At 41.2% G+C, this 21598-nt stretch overlaps 1 protein-coding gene across 2 annotated transcripts in view; it reads right to left on the bottom strand.

Annotated features, from left to right (window-relative positions):
- Window positions 1–739: 739 nt before the first annotated feature.
- Window positions 740–21598, bottom strand: part of ZFTA (zinc finger translocation associated) — a 33634-nt gene continuing 12775 nt past the window's right edge. The window contains exons 2-6 of one of the 2 annotated variants that reach the window (XM_063438723.1): window positions 8617–9060; window positions 6220–7470; window positions 4886–5452; window positions 2891–3310; window positions 740–2248 (exon numbers count right to left, since the gene is read on the bottom strand). In XM_063438723.1, the coding sequence (XP_063294793.1) occupies window positions 1821–2248; window positions 2891–3310; window positions 4886–5452; window positions 6220–7470; window positions 8617–9060 (3110 nt within the window). In that variant the 3' untranslated portion in view covers window positions 740–1820. The remainder of the gene's footprint in view (window positions 2249–2890; window positions 3311–4885; window positions 5453–6219; window positions 7471–8616; window positions 9061–21598) is intronic. The other variant, XM_063438724.1, reaches the window with a different exon arrangement.

Here is a 21598-nt window from a genome sequence, read left to right as displayed (position 1 = left end):
AGTGTTCAGCGTGCACTGGCAGCCAGCCGATGGAGTCCGAGTAATAGCTGGGCTGTGGCTGCCATCATCCATACATACGGAGTACACAGTCTGACCGGTATTAATTCTCTGCTCTGGATCTGCCTGGACAGATCATTAGCCCAGACTCCAGTAACACCACCGTGTGTTTCATTATGGTGTGCACCGGGAAATTCTTCCTCTGTTATTTCGTTATTGTAATTGTAATGTAATGTAATGTGAATTTTTAGTGGATGCGTGGGGTGGCTGAAAGTGTTGTAGCTCTGTGTGGTAAGGTGCAACAGGACTGTAGCGTTGGGAATACATATCTGTACATGGTAGGTTTTTTTTTTTTTTTTTTTAAGCCCATATAAAAGAAGAATCTTTCTAATCTAGTTTCAAATCCATTTCAGCCTGTAAACACCAACACAACTGTTAATACCTTGTCAGCTCCATCAGACGTCTTCATGATCTATGGGAATTGTGTGCAAGTTTTGCATTTTCTTTTCTGTAAGCAAGTGCTACGTGTAATTGTTGCCAAGATGGTTTGAGATCACATAGAATCCTAGGCAGGTTATTAGATTTAGACCCTGCCTTTCACTAGGAATGGTAAATGGAATAAAGCTTGCCTACGTAATAACAGTCTGAAATGTGTGGTTTTCATATGGTAAAATAATAAACATTCACTTGTGCCGCCATCTTGATCCGCATAATCTAACAAAATACACGACAATCAGATTCCTTTTAATTTTTTTCCATTTCAAGGTTTATTTTGTTTCAGCCCCAGCAAAGAAGGGAAAAAAAGAAGGTGGGAAAAAAAACATAAGAAATAAAACAAGTCCAAAACAGATTTCCAAAAAAAAAAAAATGATTAGGAATTGATAATGGGACACGTCTTTAAGCCAATGGAAGTCCAATGTGCAGAACACAGGCCATTTGTAGAATACAGCAATTTTAATTCATTTTTAATGGGATATAAATATGTGAGAATTCTAAATTCATACTTTGATTTATCTGAACGAATTCATTTCTACCATTTCATTAATTCATAGATGCACCTCATTATTATAGGACCAATATGAATAGTTACACACAAATAGGTCTATATGGAAATGTAACTGTTTATAGAGGGAGACTGTGATTTACAAGAGAACATACCACCCTTTGAAAAGGGTTCAAATTCTCAAATGTCATCTCTGATCACACCCATGAATCCCACTTGTTTACACAGGAACACCCTACAAATCTTGCAACATAGGAGCTGACAAAGTTGAAAAGTAATGACTACATTTTTTGCTGGGAATTTACATATTAAAAAGAAAAACAAAACAAAAAACAACATATAGTGGGGCTAAAACTAGATGAAATAAAAAGATAAAAGGGGGGGAGAGAGAGTTTCAGGAATTATCACACAGAATGTTGTTCTAAACATGTGAAAGAGGAGGGATGTCACTGGAAAAAAAAAGTGAAAATACTTCACATTTATGGCCTGGTGGATGTTGCCAAACAGTATACTAATATATTACCCTACCAGAAGAATGTTCACGATACTTAGGGTCCTAGAAGTGGCTACAGGAGGGTTAGGAGATCTGTCAGCGTGAGAGACTACAAGATGGTCTGCAATTGTCTGCAAATAGAAGATGCTAAGCCACATAGCAACTCTGGATATTTCGGTTTCTGGAATGGAGATAAAGTCTTCGAAAATTACGGATAAAAGGGTGTCCTTTTCTTTCTGGATTGTAAATTACATTGAGCAACCCACTAAAACATAGTTGGGTCTAGTCAGTACTTGTCTGCATGTATCCAGAGACATTTAAAAACTTTTAGGCCTTTTCTCCTTTTTTTTTGCGGGCCTTAGTCTCCTCTATTGGTGGTTGCTTGAAGCACTCCTCTGAGTGGATGTAATGCAGTGCCATTTCACTGTAGGCCTCCAGAATTCGTTGTCTCTCCTCAGGTGTAAAGTCCACAGAGTAAGGATGCACCTGGACTATGTGGCGCTTAATAGTACTGACCTTAAGGGTGGCTAGAGTACCCCCACAAACCATACAGATCAACCCTTGACGGCGGCAATCATAGTCCATCATAAACTCTGTGCGCCAACGGACCTGGTAGTTCCGCCTGGCACTATTGCAAGGAGGGGGCAGAGAGGCAACAATATTAGACGATTTGGATGAAGATGGTTTGATGACCTCAGGGCGGCCAGTGCAGTTCTCAGCATTGGATCCACTGGCATCAGAAGTGGATGATTCTTCTATATGGAGAAAAGAAAAAGCAATTGATAAGAGACCGATAACCTTCCAACATTTTTAAGCCTGGTGTATTCACATAACTCAGATTGAGGAGAGAGATGATCACTTTATAATCCACACAAGAATCACCAACTATATTTAAAAGTAAATATAATGTTTATATTATTAAAAGAACGTTCTGCACTTTGTAAAGTAAAAAAAAAATGAAAAAAACGAAAAACGACACACTCTTAGCACATAAAACACTTTAGCACTTACCAGAAAAACAAAACACATTGGTTAAATATTTTAGAAGATTACCTTAAAAAGCCCAGGGTTTTTCACAAATTATGCATATATGATCAATGTTAAATTTAGTGACCCTCCACCTTTGGACACGATCGCCCAAGACTTGAGGACTTTTAACAAAAACTACATGTGCTTCTCTGGAGGAAATCTGTTATTTTGGTTTGGTTGGTTGGAAGGAAATTTTACTTGGGTAGATCCCACACTATCTAAGCCGCAGCCAAGGTCAAGGCAACCTGCATTGACAGCTATGTCAGGTGGATCAACTCTGGAGAAACAGACTAGGACACAGCATAACATATTGATAACAAGTACCCTTTACTGTGTGTGTTTTTACTTTTACACACACAATTTCTTACCATTTATTTCAAAGCAGATCTCATCCCCGCCATCTTGCTGGGTTGATGCTCTTTTCCCAACAGCCAATTTTTGCTCCCATTCTTCCATGACTACAGCCTTCTCCTGGTCACTTAAGTAGGTGGTATCTGGGTGCTTTTGCTGGATGTGCATTTTCACTGTGCTGATTTTTGGGTTCAGAAGAGTTGCTCCACATACCATACAGATCAGGCCATCCTTTTCTGGAGTGTAGTCCATGAGGAATTCTAGCTTCCAGCGATCATGCTCGTATCTGCGAGGGTCTTTTGTTTTACCCTGCACTCTTCCAAAAGCAAACTCCCAGGAGGATCCCCGGCCATCTGTGGGCACCATACCTGACCAGCTACTCTCCTCCTCTACAGCAGAGTACATCTCTGGTGGTTTTGTAACATCCAAAAGTACATCTGTATTGGAAGAAAGACACAAACAACAATGTTAAGATAACAGAAGGATGAAAGGTGTAAGTGAAACGAAAACAGAGTTGCCTAATTTAGTCAAGCTGTGATTACAGCAGAGTCCTCCCCCCATCAATTAAGCTATTTTAAAATGTGAAATTTGCTATCTTATCTTAAAATTTATTGTGGGTGCATGATAACTGAGAAAAGGAATAAAAGTATACAGAAAGAAATATAGAGAAGAGAACAAAGCAGAAGAAAATAGTCTAATTAAAAGTAAAACTGTATTAAAGTGAAAAAAGGCACAGAAATCTATGACGAGTGTGTAATGTTAAAGGACCACTCTAGTGCCAGGAAAGCATACTCGTTTTCCTGGCACTAGAGTGCCCTGAGGGTGCCCCCACCCTCAGGGACCCCCTCCCGCCCGGCTCTGGAAAGGGGAAAAGGGTTAAAACTTACCTTTTTCCAGCGCTGGGCGGGGAGCTCTCCTCCTCCTCTCCGCCTCCGTTCCTCCCCGTCGGCTGAATGCGCACGCGCGGCAAGAGCTGCGCGCGCATTCAGCCGGTCGCATAGGAAAGCATTCATAATGCTTTCCTATGGACGCTTGCGTGCTCTCACTGTGATTTTCACAGTGAGAATCACGCAAGCGCCTCTAGCGGCTGTCAGTGAGACAGCCACTAGAGGAAAAAGGGGAAGGCTTAACTAATTGATAAACATAGCAGTTTCTCTGAAACTGCTATGTTTATAAAAAAAATTAGTTAACCCTAGCTGGACCTGGCACCCATACCACTTCATTAAGCTGAAGTGGTCTGGGTGCTTAGAGTGGTCCTTTCATAAAATGCCAATTTTTTTATTTTAATTTTTTTTAATAAAAAAACATGTTGCCTCTATGCCAAAATATGGACACCATTTCATTTGGACCATGCAAGAAAAAAATTCTATATTAAAGTTATTGGGAGTTCTTACTTAAAGGGACACTATAGTGACCAGAGCCACTACAGCGTAACGTAGTGATTATGGTGTCAATAGCATGTCCCTGCAGGCGTCTCAATGTAAACACTGCCTTTTCAGAAACAATGTAGTGATCTTTATTTGCGCCTGCTGACATGTTCAGCCAACGAATTGCTTTAAAATAAGGAAAAAAAATTATATTGCCAATTCAGAAGAGAACTTCCGCAATATCAATAGTCGCTAGGTGCCTGGCCATCCCCAGTTTTGTTCAAGCTGTTAAAAAAAACAAATGTGACTCAAAACCGGGAAACAGATGTATTGTATCAAGATGTATTGGTTTTGGTGTTGTCTATTCTTTTAATTGCTATTAGTTGGCAGGTTGGTAGTAGAGGATAGAGATTTCACCATGTCACATTAAAACTGACATTATGTCACAAGAATTATAGGACAAATAGGATGTATAAAGAAGAATTCTGGAGCAATGTTGCAAAAGCAGAGCAGTAACCATGGATACCAGAGAATATTCCTGTAGAATGCTCCAATCCCATACACAACCCCTATTAAATTAAACAGAGTGACAATGATCACCAGAAGCTCGAGGGGCCTGTAGAGGCACCACTCTTCATTTCTTACCGCCTTTTCTAGCAACTCCATCCTTGCACTGCTCTGCCACCATCTGCCTCACTTCAGCCACTTTGGTCTCCCAATCATGGATGACAGCGGCTCTCTCCTCCGTGGTATAGTTTCCAGTCTGTGGGTGCTTTTGTATAATGTGCCGTTTGATGCTGCTCTCTTTTAAAACAGTGAGGGAGGAGCAGCAATACATGCAAACAACACTTCCCCGGAGTCCATTGTAGTCCATCAAATAATCCGAGCGCCAACGCAGCTGATAAGAGGAGCACTGGTTCCCATTTGCAGGGTTTCCCCGCCAAAGGCTCACTTCCCACAGCATAGGATCAACACCAGAAGGCCAGCAGGCATCGCTAGTGGTATTGGCAATCTTTGGGTTCCAGCTGGCAGGATCATTGTTTGCAGGGGCTTGCTTGGGAGGGCTGATTTCTCCTGGAGAGAGCTTAGGAGCTATAACTTTCCAAGATTTCAATAGATCAGGAGACGAAATGGAAAGAGAAGAGGAGGGTTTTGCAGGAAGGACGAGAGAGGACGAGACGCGGGTGATAAGTATAGGTGTTGGAGATTCCACTGAAAAATTAAAGGGAGAGAGAAAGAAGGGGATATAGTATATTAGTATGTCATGAAAATCTTAAATATCTCTCTTTATCTTTACAAACTTTAGACTTAATGCTTCCTTTGACTTTGTTCACAAATGATAAGGAAAGACACCAAGCACCATCACCACTATAGTATGCTGTATGGTTCCAGAAGTGTCTGGCGTGGCCCTCAATTTATGTAATCAAACTGTTTTACTAATGGTTTGACAGCTTAGCAGGGATCGGACAACCAGATGCTGGTCACATCCTCTACAAGTACCTGCACAAAGCTACTGTTGGCTATCTTGAGCTAAACTCTGTCATGTAAGTGCCAAGTGTTTTGTCTACTTACATTGGGGGGAGAGCACCAGGGCAGTGCTAACACTATAACCAATACATTGCACTATAATTGTTTTTTGGGGTTGGTTAATGTCAATTCTGTGCCTATTTCAATGCACGGTGATGCATTCATTACTTGAAAGCTGTCAGCTGACTCTGTCAGTTATTGAATAGCCGGTAGGATTGGAATCAAGTTTCTGCACAACAGGACGGCACAGCCAGGAGGAGAGTACTCTGTGTGCTCAGAAGAACGCAGGTAATGGGGCACACCGTTGCAAAGTGGTTTGCCACATTTCCGGGGAAGGGCACCAGTTCACTCCTGGCTGGCTGTATTGTATATGATGCTTGGAGTAACCCTTTAAAGCCGATTATATCTCCCTCCCACCACCCCTTCTTCACAGTATTTTCAATGTCACTCACTTTTTAACACAGGAAGTCCAATTCCCAGCATTACCGGGGACATTGATGGTGTTGAATGCGCGTGTACTGAAGGAGTCTTCTCTGTGTCCACATCTGGTTTTTTATCTTGCTCTACAGAATTCTGGAATTCTAAGCTCCTTCTTGGTTGCAGCCCTTCTATACCCTTTTGATTCTTTGCCTCCAACATTTGTGACTCTGATTTTTGCCTTTCCTCTTCCACTCTCTGGTCTATCTCCTGCTGCTCCTCCTCTATCTTCACAATATTTTCTTTATTTTTTAGTTTCTGGTCCCTTATTTTTTTCAGTTTTTCTTCCTCCTCCAATTTCTGACTCTCCCTCTTTCTCAACTTTTCTTCTTCCTCAAGTTTTTGGGCTGCCTTTCTTTCCGCCTCCAATTTCCGAGTTACCAGTTTTAGCTTCTCTTCCACCTCAACCAATTTAAGAATCTTTTTTACTTGTTCTTCTTTCTTTGGCACCTGGATTTCACTTGCCTTCCACTTTTTAACCTCTTGTCTTGTGATCTTCTCATCTTCCATTTTTTTAGAATCTTGTAACTTCTGGTTTTCTTCCTTGGTTCTCTGGGCCTCAACACTCTCCTTTTCCAACAGCATTCTAGTCTCCGGTTTCTGAGTTTTTCTAGGCTCTAGATTTTCATCATCCAAGATCAATCTCTCTCTTGAGCTCGGTTTCATTTTCTCAGTCTTATCATTTTTCTCTTCTATACCCTCAAACTTATCGATATGGCGTTCTGGTACTACTTTGTCTAGCTCCGGGTTAACGTCTAAATTAAGCAATGATTGGCTCTCTTTCATCTCACTGTTTAGAATATCTTCTTCTTCATCATCATCATCGTCGTCGTCGTCGTCATCCATTTCATCTTCTCCCTCTTCTTCTTGGTTCAGTCCACGATTTGACCAAGCCTCCAGGATGACACTTTTTTGTGTGGGGCTTAACTGGAGAGATGTTGGGTGTGTATCCAAGATGTGACGCTTGATATCAGCAAGGTTAAGACTGGGCAAGACACTAGCACACATCATGCAGTGAAGCTGATTGCCTACACAATCATAATCCATCAAGAATTCTACGCGGAACCATTGTTGAAGTGATTCATTAAGGTACTGTTCAAGATGACTGGTGTTTGGAAAAGTTGGCTGAGAAAGCTCTGGACCCATCATTGGGCGCCATACCCCTTTGGTAACTGGAGGCAGGCGGCGACGTTTCTTTTTTGGTGTTAGTGCCATGCATGGATCCTCTGCAAGGAAAACAAGAGACATCACAAGTAATTCACTAATGAGTAGCTTAGTACAAAAGAATATAAAACATGGAAAAAAGATTTAGGTTTAAAGGAAGCAGCACTGTAGATAAGAGGCAGTAAAATAGCATGCCAATTAAAGAGGCACTTACAATCGATATGGAATGCATTAGAAAAGATATTGAAGCGAGCCTTTAACCCCTTAAGGACACATGACGTGTCTGACACGTCATGATTCCCTTTTATTCCAGAAGTTTGGTCCTTAAGGGGTTAAAGATGGAGACAGATGTGTTTATAGAAGAGAAAGGGCAAGAAGGGACAGGAACAGTGAAAAATAGAAGTAAAAAGGAATAAAGAGCACAGAACAATAATAAAAAAAATTCTTCTGGAAGGAAGTATAAAATTTTAATAATAAAAAAAAAACAACATGTATATTCACTTTAAAAGTAAACTACAGCAGTGAACACTACGAACGTGCATTTTGCATATTTAAATCTAAACATAATGTTACAATACTTTCTAAAGAGAACCTTCCATCTACAAAAACAATGTGTATGATCAGGTTACCTTCAGGAAGGTATAACTTTAATCTATAGATTGTGCTAGCAAATGTGAGCAAATGTACAGATTAACACAGGACTTAAAATTTCAGGTTCCATGCTACTAGCTAGACCTTAAAAGGTACTCGCCACTGCAAGTCTGGAGGGTGCAAAGCACACTAGCCAATGGCTGTTGGAGAGTTTAAATTTTGAGCTCTGGATTAAAATATATACTTACCTAAAGCTTGCCTTCCCCTCCTCCAAAATGGTGCTTACACATAAATAGATTGTATATACATGTATCCACTACACCAAATAAAAGGCAGGCATTTGGGGGCTGAGTTGCATCATTTTAGGGTCCATGGATTTTTAGTTTACCTCTATGCCCATGGCACAGAGCTAAAATCACTGAGATGGGAGAGAGGTATGTAGAATAACCTTTAATCCATGCATTTGCTAGCCGTTTGGCTAGCACAATGTACAGATGGAGTGAATCTCTCTTTGCATTGTTTCTCCAGGACAGGTGTGTTTTATGTCATAAGTTGGTTTTCTTTGAATTTGATCTATATGCATTAGAATCATATATAAACACGAATAACGTTCCTACCTGACCCAGGCTCCTCGCCCGCAGTCCCTGTCAGTGTCTGTGCATCTACACAAAGGTGAGCATCCCAGCTGCCAATAATGACCTCTTTCTCACTTGGCGTCCAGTTAAGGGAGTAGGGATGCCTCTGACGGATGTGACGCTTAATAGTGCTGAGTTTCAAAGTAGCCAGAGAACTGCCACATACCATGCAGATCATGCTATGACAGCGAGGATTGAAGTCCATCAAGTACTCAAGCCTCCAGTGGCTGTGGTAATAGCGACGATGATCTTTTCCAGGAATGCGACTGTTCCCTGGCCGGGATGCACGCTCTTCATAAATGCCAGGTTCTGGTGCCCCTCCTGAGTGGCATAGGCCTTCACTACTGTCTGGAGAACTCCAGCTAAAGGGAGCTCCTGGGAAAAGCCCACCAGGTTCTGAATCAATGGGATCTGAGTAGATTGCATCTATAAACATGGTATTTAGAAAGAGTGAAGGGAAAAAAAAGAGGGATTAGGGGGATATTTGAAAATATGCCCAAAATAATTAAATTACTTTGTTCCATGTTATCAACAGGGGGCAGTAATTCAGACACCTAGCTGCCACTATCATTATAGCAGACAATACTACAAACAGCTCCCACGTATGACGTTTTGGCACTCCAGTGGCTGCACGTGGTCTTACTTGTGATGTTGTCAAAACAGCTGGCTGAGCATTCTGGTAAGGAGCGTATGTTATTTCAGCAACTACCAGAATCTTTCTGGTCGCAACTTAAGCTCTACAGCTCCTACTCCAACTCTTCCTCTACCTAAACACAAAACTATCCGGCACTGTGCAATTAAGTTTATTTCACCAACCACATCCAGTGGTACAGGTAAATGAGCAACATTTAAATAAAAAAGGTGTTCATGAAGCTATGATGAAGTTATCCTGCAACTTACAAAATCAAAATAACTGCTACTGGTCCATACCCCAACAACAGAAAACCATAATTTCCATTGAAGTTAAACATAGCAATAACTAGAAGGAAGTAGCTAATACATCTCACCAGCTCTGAATATATCAAAGTCTTGCAATTATATACTCCTTTTGAAAGAAATTAAAGGGACAATATAGGCACCCAGACCACTTCAGCATATTGAAGTTGTCTGGGTGCACAGTCTGCAGTTTTGCACTTAGTGCTGCAATGTAAAACCGTTCCAGAGAAACTGCAATGTTTACATTGAAGCACTAAGTCTGCCTCCGGTGGCTGTCTCCCAGACAGCAACTGGAGGCACGTCCTGCATCTAAACGGACCTTTGGTCCAGTATCTGACGCTGGACATCCTCGCGCTCTGCATGAGGACATCCAGAATCAGATTTTTCCCCATTGGAAAGCATTGATTCAATGCTTTCCTTTGGGGAGATCTAAAGCGTGAGCGGCATTGCAAAAAAAAAAAAAAAATAATTATAATTAATAATAATAAAAAAAGAGATAATATGGCTTTAAAGGGCATTCTAAGCACCATAAAGACTACAGCTCACTGTAGTGGTTCTAGGGAAAAAAGTCTGTGGGACGCAGCACCGTCTGTTTATGTCAGACTTAAAATGATTTCAAGCAATGGCTTAAAATTATGTTGTATTGTGTAGATTCCTACAGACAACAGAGGAGGACAAATAAGAGTACGTGGAGTGGATGTAAATATGCAACATGATCAGGTAAGAACATCCACAGAGGATGACTTTCAATCCTACATCAACAGAGAACTACATAGCAAAAACCTACACACACCTGTCACCACAATATTATTTCTGAGTATTTCATACAGATCCAATCGTTATGAAATGCATTTCTTGACCGTGTGTAATTTGACTGTAAAGTTCCAACACAATGAAAACATCATAAACTGCAAACTAGGAACTTATGTTGACTTACGGTCAAGCAGGAGTTGACAAAAAGACAGATTTGGTCTGTGGGGGGGGGGGGGGGACTCCTTGCTATACTCTCATACTTTAGCCAGTGATAATGGCTCCATGAGAAATTAGAGTTAAAGCAAAAATATGATCTAGGAGTGTGGTATAGCACAATATCAAAAGGCAAAATAGTTTAACATAGTGCAGCTATTGTGCATTAGCTGCTGTAGCCCCAACAGCGAGTAAAATATAGCAAAAGTATTCATCCACAAAGAGCAGCTTCGCTATAGGTGCCCACTAGTGCAGCCCAAATTTATTCAAAGAGCATTCAAAGTTCAGACGTTTCGGGACAGGGCCCACGAAACGTCGGTTCTTTGAATACATATGGGCTGCACTAGTGATCCGTTATAACTAAGCTGCACTTGGTGGAGAAATTAGGGTTAGGAATACATTCAGCTTAACCCTAAATAGGATTCTTAACCTAACACTTAAGGAAACACTCCAGACACTCTGTATGTGTCTGGGATCTGTCTTAAAGGAGCACTATAAGGTCAGGAACACAAACATATATTTCTGACCCTATAGTGTTAAAGCCACCGTCTAGCCCTCCCGGCCTCCCAAAATATAGTATTATCTTACTTGTATTTAAGTCTGCAGCTGCTACCTCTGCCTGTGAAACTGTCTGCTGACATCATCAGAAATGGTGTTCTGAACCAATCATACTGCTTCCCCATAGGATTGGCTGTGACTGTCAAGGAGGTAGATCAGGGGCCAAACACAGTCCTGGCCAATCAGCATGTCCTCATACACATGCACCGAATCAATGTATCTCTATGAGAAAAGTTCAGTGTCTGTATGCAGAGGGTGGAGACACTGAATGGCAGCACTTCCCCAGGAAGCACCTCTAAAAGCCATCTGAGAGGTGGCCAGTGAGTTTATTGTAAACACTGCATTTTCTCTCAAAAACAGTGTTTACAGCAAAAAGCCTGAAGGGAATGATTCTACTCACCAGAACAAATGCAATAAGCTGTAGTTGTTCTGGTGACTATAGTGTACCTTTAACACCTTAGTGACCATGGACGTATCAGGTACGTCCGACAGAAAACTTAAGGACCGCGGAAGTACCTGATTTGTCCGCGGAGAATTAGAGTGCTGGAAGCTATCATGATCGCTTCCAGCAGCTCTAATAGTATTGTAGTGATGCCTCGATGTAGAGGCATCGCTGCAATATCCCCCTCACTGACGGTGGCCGCCGGAGAACAGGGGGTCGAGGCACTCAGTAAATGTAACAAAAAAATAAAGTCATTAAATGATTTTAAACATTTTTTAAAAAAATTACCCTTACCTCCCTCCTCATGTACTTACCCGTCGCTGCCGTTCCCCCACCGGCGATCGGTCTTCTTCTTAAGCTCAGCCCAGACAGTCCCCCCTCTCCAATTAAGGACCCCAAGGGGCCATGTGACTGCTCTAAAAGAGCGGTCACCTGGCCGCATTAGGAGTCCACAGTGCTGCCAGCAGGGGGACTGCCTGAACTGACAGGCAGTCCCCCTTCTGGTGAAAAAAAATAATAAATAAAAGGAAATAAATGTAAAAAATATATATGTGTGTGTGTGTGTGTGTGTGTGTGTGTGTGTGTGTGTGTGTGTGTGTGTGTGTATATATATATATATATATATATATATATATATATTGTATATATTCATACTAAATGTATTTTTTATTAATATATACATATATTACAGGGACACTATAGTCACCAGTGCAACTACATGTATACCTGACCCTATAGTGTTAACACGACCATCTAGCCCCCCTGGGCCCCTCATACCTCCATAAATATAGTAAAAATCTTACTGTATTCAAGCCAGAAGCTGTAAATCTGCATGCTGTTAGACTCAGGAAAAACAAGCAGTCTGCTGACATGTGATAGCCTGATCCAATCACAGTGCTTCCCCATAGGATTGGCTGAGACTGACAAGGAGGCAGATCAGGGGCAGAGCCAGCATGATTCAAACACAGCCCTGGCCAATCAGCATCTCCTCATAGAGATAAATTGAATCAATGAATCTCTATGAGGAAAGTTCAGTGTCTGCATGCAGTGGGAGGAGATACTGAATCACAGGATGCTCGTGCACAGCAGATCTGAGTGGATGAAGGCATATTATGCCTCCATCAACTCCGATTTCCCTCTGGTTCACTCTGAGTGACTGCAACTGGAGGTGTTCCTAGCTTTCAATGTAAACACTGTATTTTCTCACCTGAACAACCTCATTAAGCTGAAGTTGTTCAGGTGACTATAGTGTCCCATTAATATAAAAATACACTAGGGTAAAATTACACACGTGTATATATATATATATATATATATATATATATATATATATATAATAAAAAAGAAATTAAAAATAAATAAAAAACGACAAATTTTTAACAAATGATAGATATATATATATATATATATATATATATATATATATATATATATATATATAGAGATACCGTATATACTCGAGTATAAGCCGACCCGAATATAAGCCGAGGCCCCTAATTTTACCCAAAAAAACTGGGAAAACTTATTGACTCGAGTATAAGACTAGGGTGGGAAATGCAGCAGCTACTGGTAAATTTCTAAATAAAATTAGATCCTAAAAAAATTATATTAACTGAATATTTATTTACAGTGTGTGTATATAATTAATGCAGTGTGTGTGTGTGAGTGCTGTGTGTGTGTATGCAGTGTGTGTGTATGCAGTGTGTGTGTATGCAGTGTGTGTATGAGTGCAGTGTGTATGAGTGCAGTGTGTATATAATGAATGGAGTGCAGTGTGTGTGTATGAGTGCAGTGTGTGTATAATGAATGCAGTGCAGTGTGTATGTATGAGTGCAGTGTGTGTGCATGAGTGCAGTGTGTGTGCATGAGTGCAGTGTGTGTGCATGAGTGCAGTGTGTGTGTATGAGTGCAGTGTGTGTGTATGAGTGCAGTGTGTGTGTGTGTATGAGTGCAGTGTGTGTGTGTGTATGAGTGCAGTGTGTGTGTGTGTATGAGTGCAGTGTGTGTGTGTGTATGAGTGCAGTGTGTGTGTGTGTATGAGTGCAGTGTGTGTGTGTGTGTATGAGTGCAGTGTGTGTGTGTGTATGAGTGCAGTGTGTGTGTGTGTATGAGTGCAGTGTGTGTGTGTGTATGAGTGCAGTGTGTGTGTATGAGTGCAGTGTGTGTGTGTATGAGTGCAGTGTGTGTGTGTATGAGTGCAGTGTGTGTGTGTATGAGTGCAGTGTGTGTGTGTGTATGAGTGCAGTGTGTGTGTGTATGAGTGCAGTGTGTGTATAATGAATGCAGTGCAGTGTGTGTATAATGAGTGCAGTGCAGTGTGTGTATAATGAGTGCAGTGCAGTGTGTATATGAGTGCAGTGTGTATGTATGAGTGCAGTGTGTATGCAGTGTGTGTATAATGAATGCAGTGCAGTGTGTGTATATGAGTGCAGTGTGTATATAATGAATGCAGTGCAGTGTGTGTATGAGTGCAGTGTGTGTGTATGAGTGCAGTGTGTATGCAGTGTGTGTATAATGAATGCAGTGCAGTGTGTGTATATGAGTGCAGTGTGTGTGAGTGCAGTGTGTATGAATGCAGTGCAGTGTGTGTATGTGCAGTGTGTGTGTATGAGTGCAGAGCATTGGTGGGGGGTGGGCATTTTATTAATTATTATTTAATTATTATTTTAATATTTTTTTAAATGTTATTTTTTTTAGGCAACTATTTTTTTTTTTTATTATTATTATTTGTATTATTATTTTTATGTTATTATTTTAATTATTTTTTGTTTTATTATTAATATTTGTATTTTTTCGTCCCCCCTCCCTGCTTGTTAGCTGGCCAGGGAGGGGGGCTCTCACTCCCTGGTGGTCCAGTGGATGGGCTGTAGGAGGGGGCTGTCAGGAAGCTGTTACTTACCTTCACAGCAGCTCCTGTCAGCTCCCTTCTCTCTTCTCCGGTGCGTGCAGCTCCCAGGTCAGCTCCCTCTGCAACTCTCGCGGCCGCGCGGAGCGTTGCCACGGTAACCCGTGGCAACGCTCTGACCCCGCGGCTCTCGCGAGAGTTGCAGAGGGAGCTGACCTGGGAGCTGCACGCACCGGAGAAGAGAGAAGGGAGCTGACAGGAGCTGCTGTGAAGGTAAGTAACAGCTTCCTGACAGCCCCCGGTCCATGTCTGTATTATGGCAATGTAAATTGCCATAATACAGACAACTGACTCGAGTATAAGACGAGTTAGTGTTTTTCAGCACAAAAAATGTGCTGAAAAACTCGTCTTATACTCGAGTATATACGGTAGATATAGTTATATATAATTTTATTCGAACTGTATTTTGATATTAATATATATACCGTATTTATCGGCGTATAACACGCACCTCATTTCCAGAAGGAAATTCCAGGAAATTTCCACCCCTCCCATAGTATTCCCCCCCCCTTTCCATAGTAATCCCCTCCCATAGTATTCTCTCCCCCCTCCCATAGTATTCTCCCCCCCTCCCATAGTGTCCCCCCCCTTTCCATAGTATTCTTCCCCCCCCCTCCCATACTATTCTCCACCCCCCATAGTGTGTCTCCCCCCCCCCCCCTCCCATAGTGTCCCCTAGTGCACTTTCCCTCTGTCCCATATTTACTTACCTGTCTTGAAGCGTGGGCCGGCTTCACAGCGCGCACCGCGGAACGGGAACTTAAATTTCAGGTTCCGGTTTCCGGCGGGACTGAAAGGAAGTGTGCACACAATAGTGTGCACACTTCCTTTCAGTCCCGCCGGAAACCGGAACCTGAAATTTAAAGTTCCAGTACCGGCGGGACTGAAAGGAAGTGTGCACACAATAGTGTGCACACTTCCTTTCAGTCCCGCCGGAAACTGGAACCTGAAATTTAAGTTCCAGTTCCGCGGTGCGCGCTGTGAAGCCGGCCCACGCTTCAAGACAGGTAAGTAAATGTGGGATATCGGCGTATAACACGCACCCATGATTTTCTCCCTATTTTCAGGGAGAAAAAGTGCGTGTTATACGCCGATAAATACGGTATATCAAAATACACTTAGAATGAAGTCCCAGACGTGGACTGAAACCTCGATCCTTTTTTAACATGTATTTTCATTAAACAAACAACTTTTAAACCTCTGGAAAACCGTGAGTGCTGGTCATCTCTACAACTGCAGCAAATAGGTGATCACGGTCCAGGGGCACCCCGGCCCTCCAGGGCCATATGATCACCATGATCACATTGCCGCAATAGGAGTCTAGGAGCTGTCTGAGCTATCAGACAGTCCCCCAGTTTGCTAAAAAGTAAAAAAAAAATTATACTAAAATAAATATATTATACATATATAATGCATATATATGATTTCATTCTAAGTGTACTTTGAGATATATACATATATCTGCTGTGTATATATATATATATATATATATATATATATATATATATATATATATATTATAAAATGCTTTCATTATAATATATTATACATATATAGGAAATAAAAGTGTGTGTGTGTGTGTGTGTGTGTGTGTGTGTATATATATATACACACGCGTATATAAAACAAATATAACAGCTAACTTTAGCCAGCGCTTGTGACAACAAAAGACTGGAAATACCCCATTTGGAATTCCCTGGGTTATCTACATTTGAAAATGGTATGCCATGATGGGGTTATTTCACATTCCTGGGCTACCATATGGTCTCAAAAGGCAACACAGACCCAGCAAACCAATCTGGCTATATTGACCCTGTAACTTTGCAAAACACCATCAAATCTGTACATGGGGGGTATTGTTATACTCAGGAGACTTTGCTAAACACAAATATGAGTGTTTAAAACAGTAAAACTTATCAGGACGATGAAATCACCAGTAAAAGTGCAGTTCTTGTGTTAAAAAAATGCAAAAAAACAAATATGAACGCTAACTTTGTCAAGCGTTTGTGGCTACTACAAATGACTGTACATTAGGGATTGACCGATATTGATTTTTTAGAGCCGATGCCGATACCAACAATCTGTGAACTTCAGGCCGATATCTTACCAATATTCTGTACATTTGCCATTTTGAAAAAATAAATTATTTCTAAAGGTAAATGCACAAAATATACATGCCACATAGTGGATGCAGTATGTTTAGACAGGGGAGCTGTGTGTTTTTGTGTAGTTTGTGTATAGTGGGTGCAGTGTGTATATAATGAATGCAGAGTGTGTGTGTATAGTGAATGCAGTGTGTTTGTGTAGTGTGTGTGTAGTGAATGCAGTGTGTATATAATGAATGCAGTGTGTTTGTGTAGTGTGTGTATTGTGGCAGTGTGAGGGAACACTGCTATATTAGCCCCAGAATGGCACTTTCAGTGTTCACCGACTAGAGGGGGTTAAAAATCAGGTGGCTCTAGTAGATTAATTAGGGCGCTACCTAAACCCTGTGCAGAGGGAAATCAGTCTCTCCTGTGAAGAGTTGGGGAGGAGACAGAGAGAATGAGTCAAAGAGACTGCCAAAATTGTGTGGAAAGTAAAGGTATTTTGCAAGCCTTTATTTGTATTTGTTAAACTACTGGGGTCAGCATAGTAGCATAGAAAGGGTACTCTATGTTAGTCTCCAGTGTGGATTAGGAGTTTGTTTGGTTTAATGCTTTGCTGTGGCGAAATTTGGGGCCGGCTTGCTAAATAAAGCTTTCCTTATATTAGAAGAAAGAACTGTTTCTGTTGTTTATGACCCAAGACCCGGTCAGCCTGCTACAAGTGGTATGTTTGTGTACTGAAAACCTTAAATTTTTTTATTTAATTTAAATGACGTATTATTTGTATTTTATATTATAATAAAATATATGAGAGTAACAAAATGAGCTCCACCTATGCAGAGGGGTCCCAAGGAAATAAGGATCCGTCCTGCTGGTGGAGTTACACCTATTTGGACCCTCCAGGGGTGTCCTGGGGCATAACCCCTATTTGAAAGAAAGTCAATGTACTCAGAAAAGTTGGAAAAATCCAACCTGACTGAGTATGCGCTGGAATATAATCAAATTCATAATAATAATAGATATATGTACTACTGGCCTTTACTCAGTAAAGGTAATAGTAGATAGCTTAGGAATATGTATAGAAACACTGTGATATAGTGCAATCTAGCCTTAATGGCTTACCTCCAAAGTATCTCAGTGACATATACAAACTTACTATGCTCCTAAATGGCGACTGACTAAAGACTTTAATAAACAGTGTATGGTCAAGTCTAGTTGCTCTGAGCTTATCAGGTAGGTCACTGGAAACCACCTGAATAATTGTAATGTGCTGTGTGAGTATTGATGGCATAATAAAGGATTACTGCCTATAGGTGCACGTCATATAACTCAAAAATCAGCCATTACCGGAAAAAACTACTTAGTGGGACAAATATCTGCTAATCGCTAGGATAGTGTACTTGGGGCACCTGTAAGGAATGGGTAATGCACCTTTTAATGATGGTGCATTAACTAAACCACTGAACAGTTCGAAACCACAGATAGTGTACAACCAGCAGTAAGTGGTTAAGTCCCAGACTGAGCAATGTCAGAGTGAGTCAGCCTTGTCAGGAAGGTAGTGACCAGTTAGGAGGTACAGAGTAAGAAAGGAAAGTGAAAGTGACTATGTGCAGAACCATACTTAGGATGTTGGTTGCCTGCACATAGTGATAGATAGCCCTAGTGAGAGAGATTGAGGAGAGCTTGAAGCCCGACGCGCGTTTCGGTGCATATATATATATATATATATATATATATATATATATATATATATACACACACACACAAGGTCAGTAACATGCATTTATTCATGGATTTATTACAGGGTGCTACTGAGACCAAAATACAAAATATACAGATCAGTGCACTCGCTTGTTAACTAAACAGTGACTTCAAATCCTACAAAGTACTATTTAAAAACACCTCACCTAGGTGAAAAATAATGGGGGTTTGGTTACATTATATGATCATACATTGCATAAGCCTGTCAACTGCATCAAAGTACCCCATTCTTGGCAGGTTCTACTCTAGCAGCCTAATGCTGGATTAATCTCATAAGAGCAAGCATTAGGCTGCTAGAGTAGGACCTGCCAAGAATGGGGTACTTTGATGCAGTTGGCAGGCTTATGCAATGTATGATCATATAATGTAACCAAACCCCCATTATCTTTCACCTAGGTGAGGTGTTTTTAAATAGTACTTTGTAGGATTTGAAGTCACTGTTTAGTTAACAAGCGAGTGCACTGATCTGTATAATATATATATATATATATATATATATATATATATATATATATATATATATATATATATATATTATTTTTATTTTACACTAGCAGGGAGACTGCCTGTCAGCTATTGTGACCATGTCAAAAGAAAAAACGATTATAAATAGGATGGCGCAAATGAGAGAAGGATCTTAGTACATGCAGCAACCAACAAAAACAAATCCTGGTAAAACGATTTGAACATAAAATAACTTACAGTAGTGATGGTGCGCAAAAAAAAAAATAATAATTCGTATTCACTATGGACCTCTTATAGAGAGTGAAAGTAACCCTGTGTACATAAAATGAGGTGTTTACATAGTGGAAATATTATAAATAATTGAAAAAAAAAAACAGTGGTTGTGGTGAAACAAAGCACAATCTGTAGGTATACTTGCAAACTTGGAAATCACTCTGACACCTATTAAGGAGACAAAAACAGAACTCCTAGTGCAGCATAGTAATTAACTTATAAATATATAGAATAAAGCAAAATATTTATAAGTTAATTACTATGCTGCACTAGGAGTTCTGTTTTTGTCTCCTTAATAGGTGTCAGAGTGATTTCCAAGTTTGCAAGTATACCTACAGATTGTGCTTTGTTTCACCACAACCACTGTTTGTTTTTCAATTATTTATAATATTTCCACTATGTAAACACCTCATTTTATGTACACAGGGTTACTTTCACTCTCTATAAGAGGTCCATAGTGAATACGAATTATTATTTATTTATTTATTTATTTGCGCACCATCACTACTGTAAGTTATTGTGACCATGTGATCGCTCTGTTAAGCGATCACATGGCCCCAGGGGGTCCTAATCCGCCATGGGGGGACTGCCTGGACTGCAGGCAGTCTCCCCTACACCGGGAGCACCGCCGATCGCCGCCTGGGGAACGACCGGATCGCGTAAGTACATAAGACCGTTGTGACGGTTCAGGACCGTCAGCAGTCGGCAAAGCTAAAATGTCGATGACTGTCCTGAACTGTCCTCGGTCGTTAAGAGGTTAAAAGGCTTATTACAAGCTACTGCTGCGCAGCAAGAAACCAATCGAGCCCTGCAAGAAAGCAACCGCTTGCTGGCAGCACAGCTTACTGCAGTGGTAGAGGAACAACATGCTGACCATTGTATACTTAGAGATAGAACATTGTCTCTCAAAACCTGACAAAGAAGAGCCCAGCGGTGTCTCAAAGTCTCTCCAGGCAAACCAGTATATACAAAAGATGACTCCCAATGATAATGTGGAAGCTTACCTCCTTGCTTTTGAGAGGACTGCAGCAAGGGAACAGTGGCCCAGGGGAAAATGGGCTGGTATCCTTGCACCATTCCTTCTGGGAGAGGCACAAAAAGCATATACTGATCTCGGGGGAAGAGGCTGCAGATGACTGTCTTAAGGCTGAGATTCTAGCCAGAATTGGTGTGACACCTGCAGTCAGGGCCCAAAGATATCACAGTTGGACATATCAAGATCAAAGGGCCCCAAGAACCCAACTGTTTGACCTTATATATTTGGCGAATAAATGGCTTACCCCAGAAAGCTCTACACCAGCACAGATAATTGAGACCCTGGTCCTGGACAAATTTCTGCGAGCTTTACCACTTGGATTACTCCAGTGGGTGGGACAGGGCCACCCTACCACCTATGATGAGATGGTGACCATAGTGGAATGGTTCATAGCTGTAACAGCACTAAAGGCTCCACCTCAGGCCAGAAACCAGAAGTTGAAGGTACCCCAACACCCAAAAATAGGGGGTTGGATCAACCACCACAGTCTGGAAATGGAACTTTGCGTCCCGATAAACTCCGACATAGCTTCAAGGAATCCCAGACTCTCAAAGACCTGCAGCATTGCCCTGTTCCCATAATCTGCTTTGAGTGTGGGCAGCCTGGACATGTAAAGGCTCGCTGTCCACAACTATAGGAACCAATGGAATGTGGAAATGCTACTACCAACAAGACCTTTTGTGGACTTAGGTGTTTAGTGGGAGATTCAGGAAAAAACAGTGATATTCATCTACAGGTTATCCTAAATGGGAAGGTTGTAGAGGCTATTGTGGATTCAGGGAGTGATATTACCTTAATTGCAATTGTTATCCAGGGGGAAAGTGGGAGTACGTTGTGTTCATGGTTCTACTGTGGAATATGCTAAGACAATAGTTGACATATCATTGCAAGGTTGGTCCATAAGGACATATGGATTGAAGCCGCAGTAGTCCCAAAGTTACCCTATCCCTTGGTGTTGGGTCGTGATTTCCCTGGCTTTAGAACCTTGGTGCCGAAGCAGGTAACCCCTAAGCCATTGGTGTTGGCAAGTGACAGCCCCTGTAATGTTTTTCCATTTACTCACCCTGACTTCTTTGTTAAAGAAAGTCAAATACGCATAGAAAGGGTAATCTGTTAGTTAGTCGCCAGTGTGGAGTAGGAGTTTATTTTGGTTTAATGCTTTGCTGTGGCTAAATTTGGAGCCGGCTTGCTAAATAAAGCTTTACTTATATTGGGGGGGAAAAAACGGTTTCTGTTGTTTATGACCCAAGACCCGGCCAGCCTGCTACAGTATATAATACAGCGTGTGTGTGTGTGTTTCTGTAGGTATGTAATTTGTGTAAAATGTGGGGGAGGGGGAGCAATTTTTATTTTACATTTTCTTCAAATATTTAAATTATTTTTTTTTTTTAGTCATCCCTCCCTGATTCTTACTTGACCAGGGAGGGGGAATATGGCATTCCCTGGTGGTCCGGTGTCATAGACTGTGCAGTGGGGGGCCCGCAGCAAGCTCTTATTTACCTTCCCAGCAGCTCCCTTCAGCTCCCCTGTATAAA

The sequence above is a fragment of the Pelobates fuscus genome, chromosome 12 (assembly GCF_036172605.1).
Source record: "Pelobates fuscus isolate aPelFus1 chromosome 12, aPelFus1.pri, whole genome shotgun sequence".
NCBI classification, from domain to species: Eukaryota; Metazoa; Chordata; class Amphibia; order Anura; family Pelobatidae; genus Pelobates; species Pelobates fuscus.
This window is presented reverse-complemented; position numbering and strand designations above follow the sequence as displayed.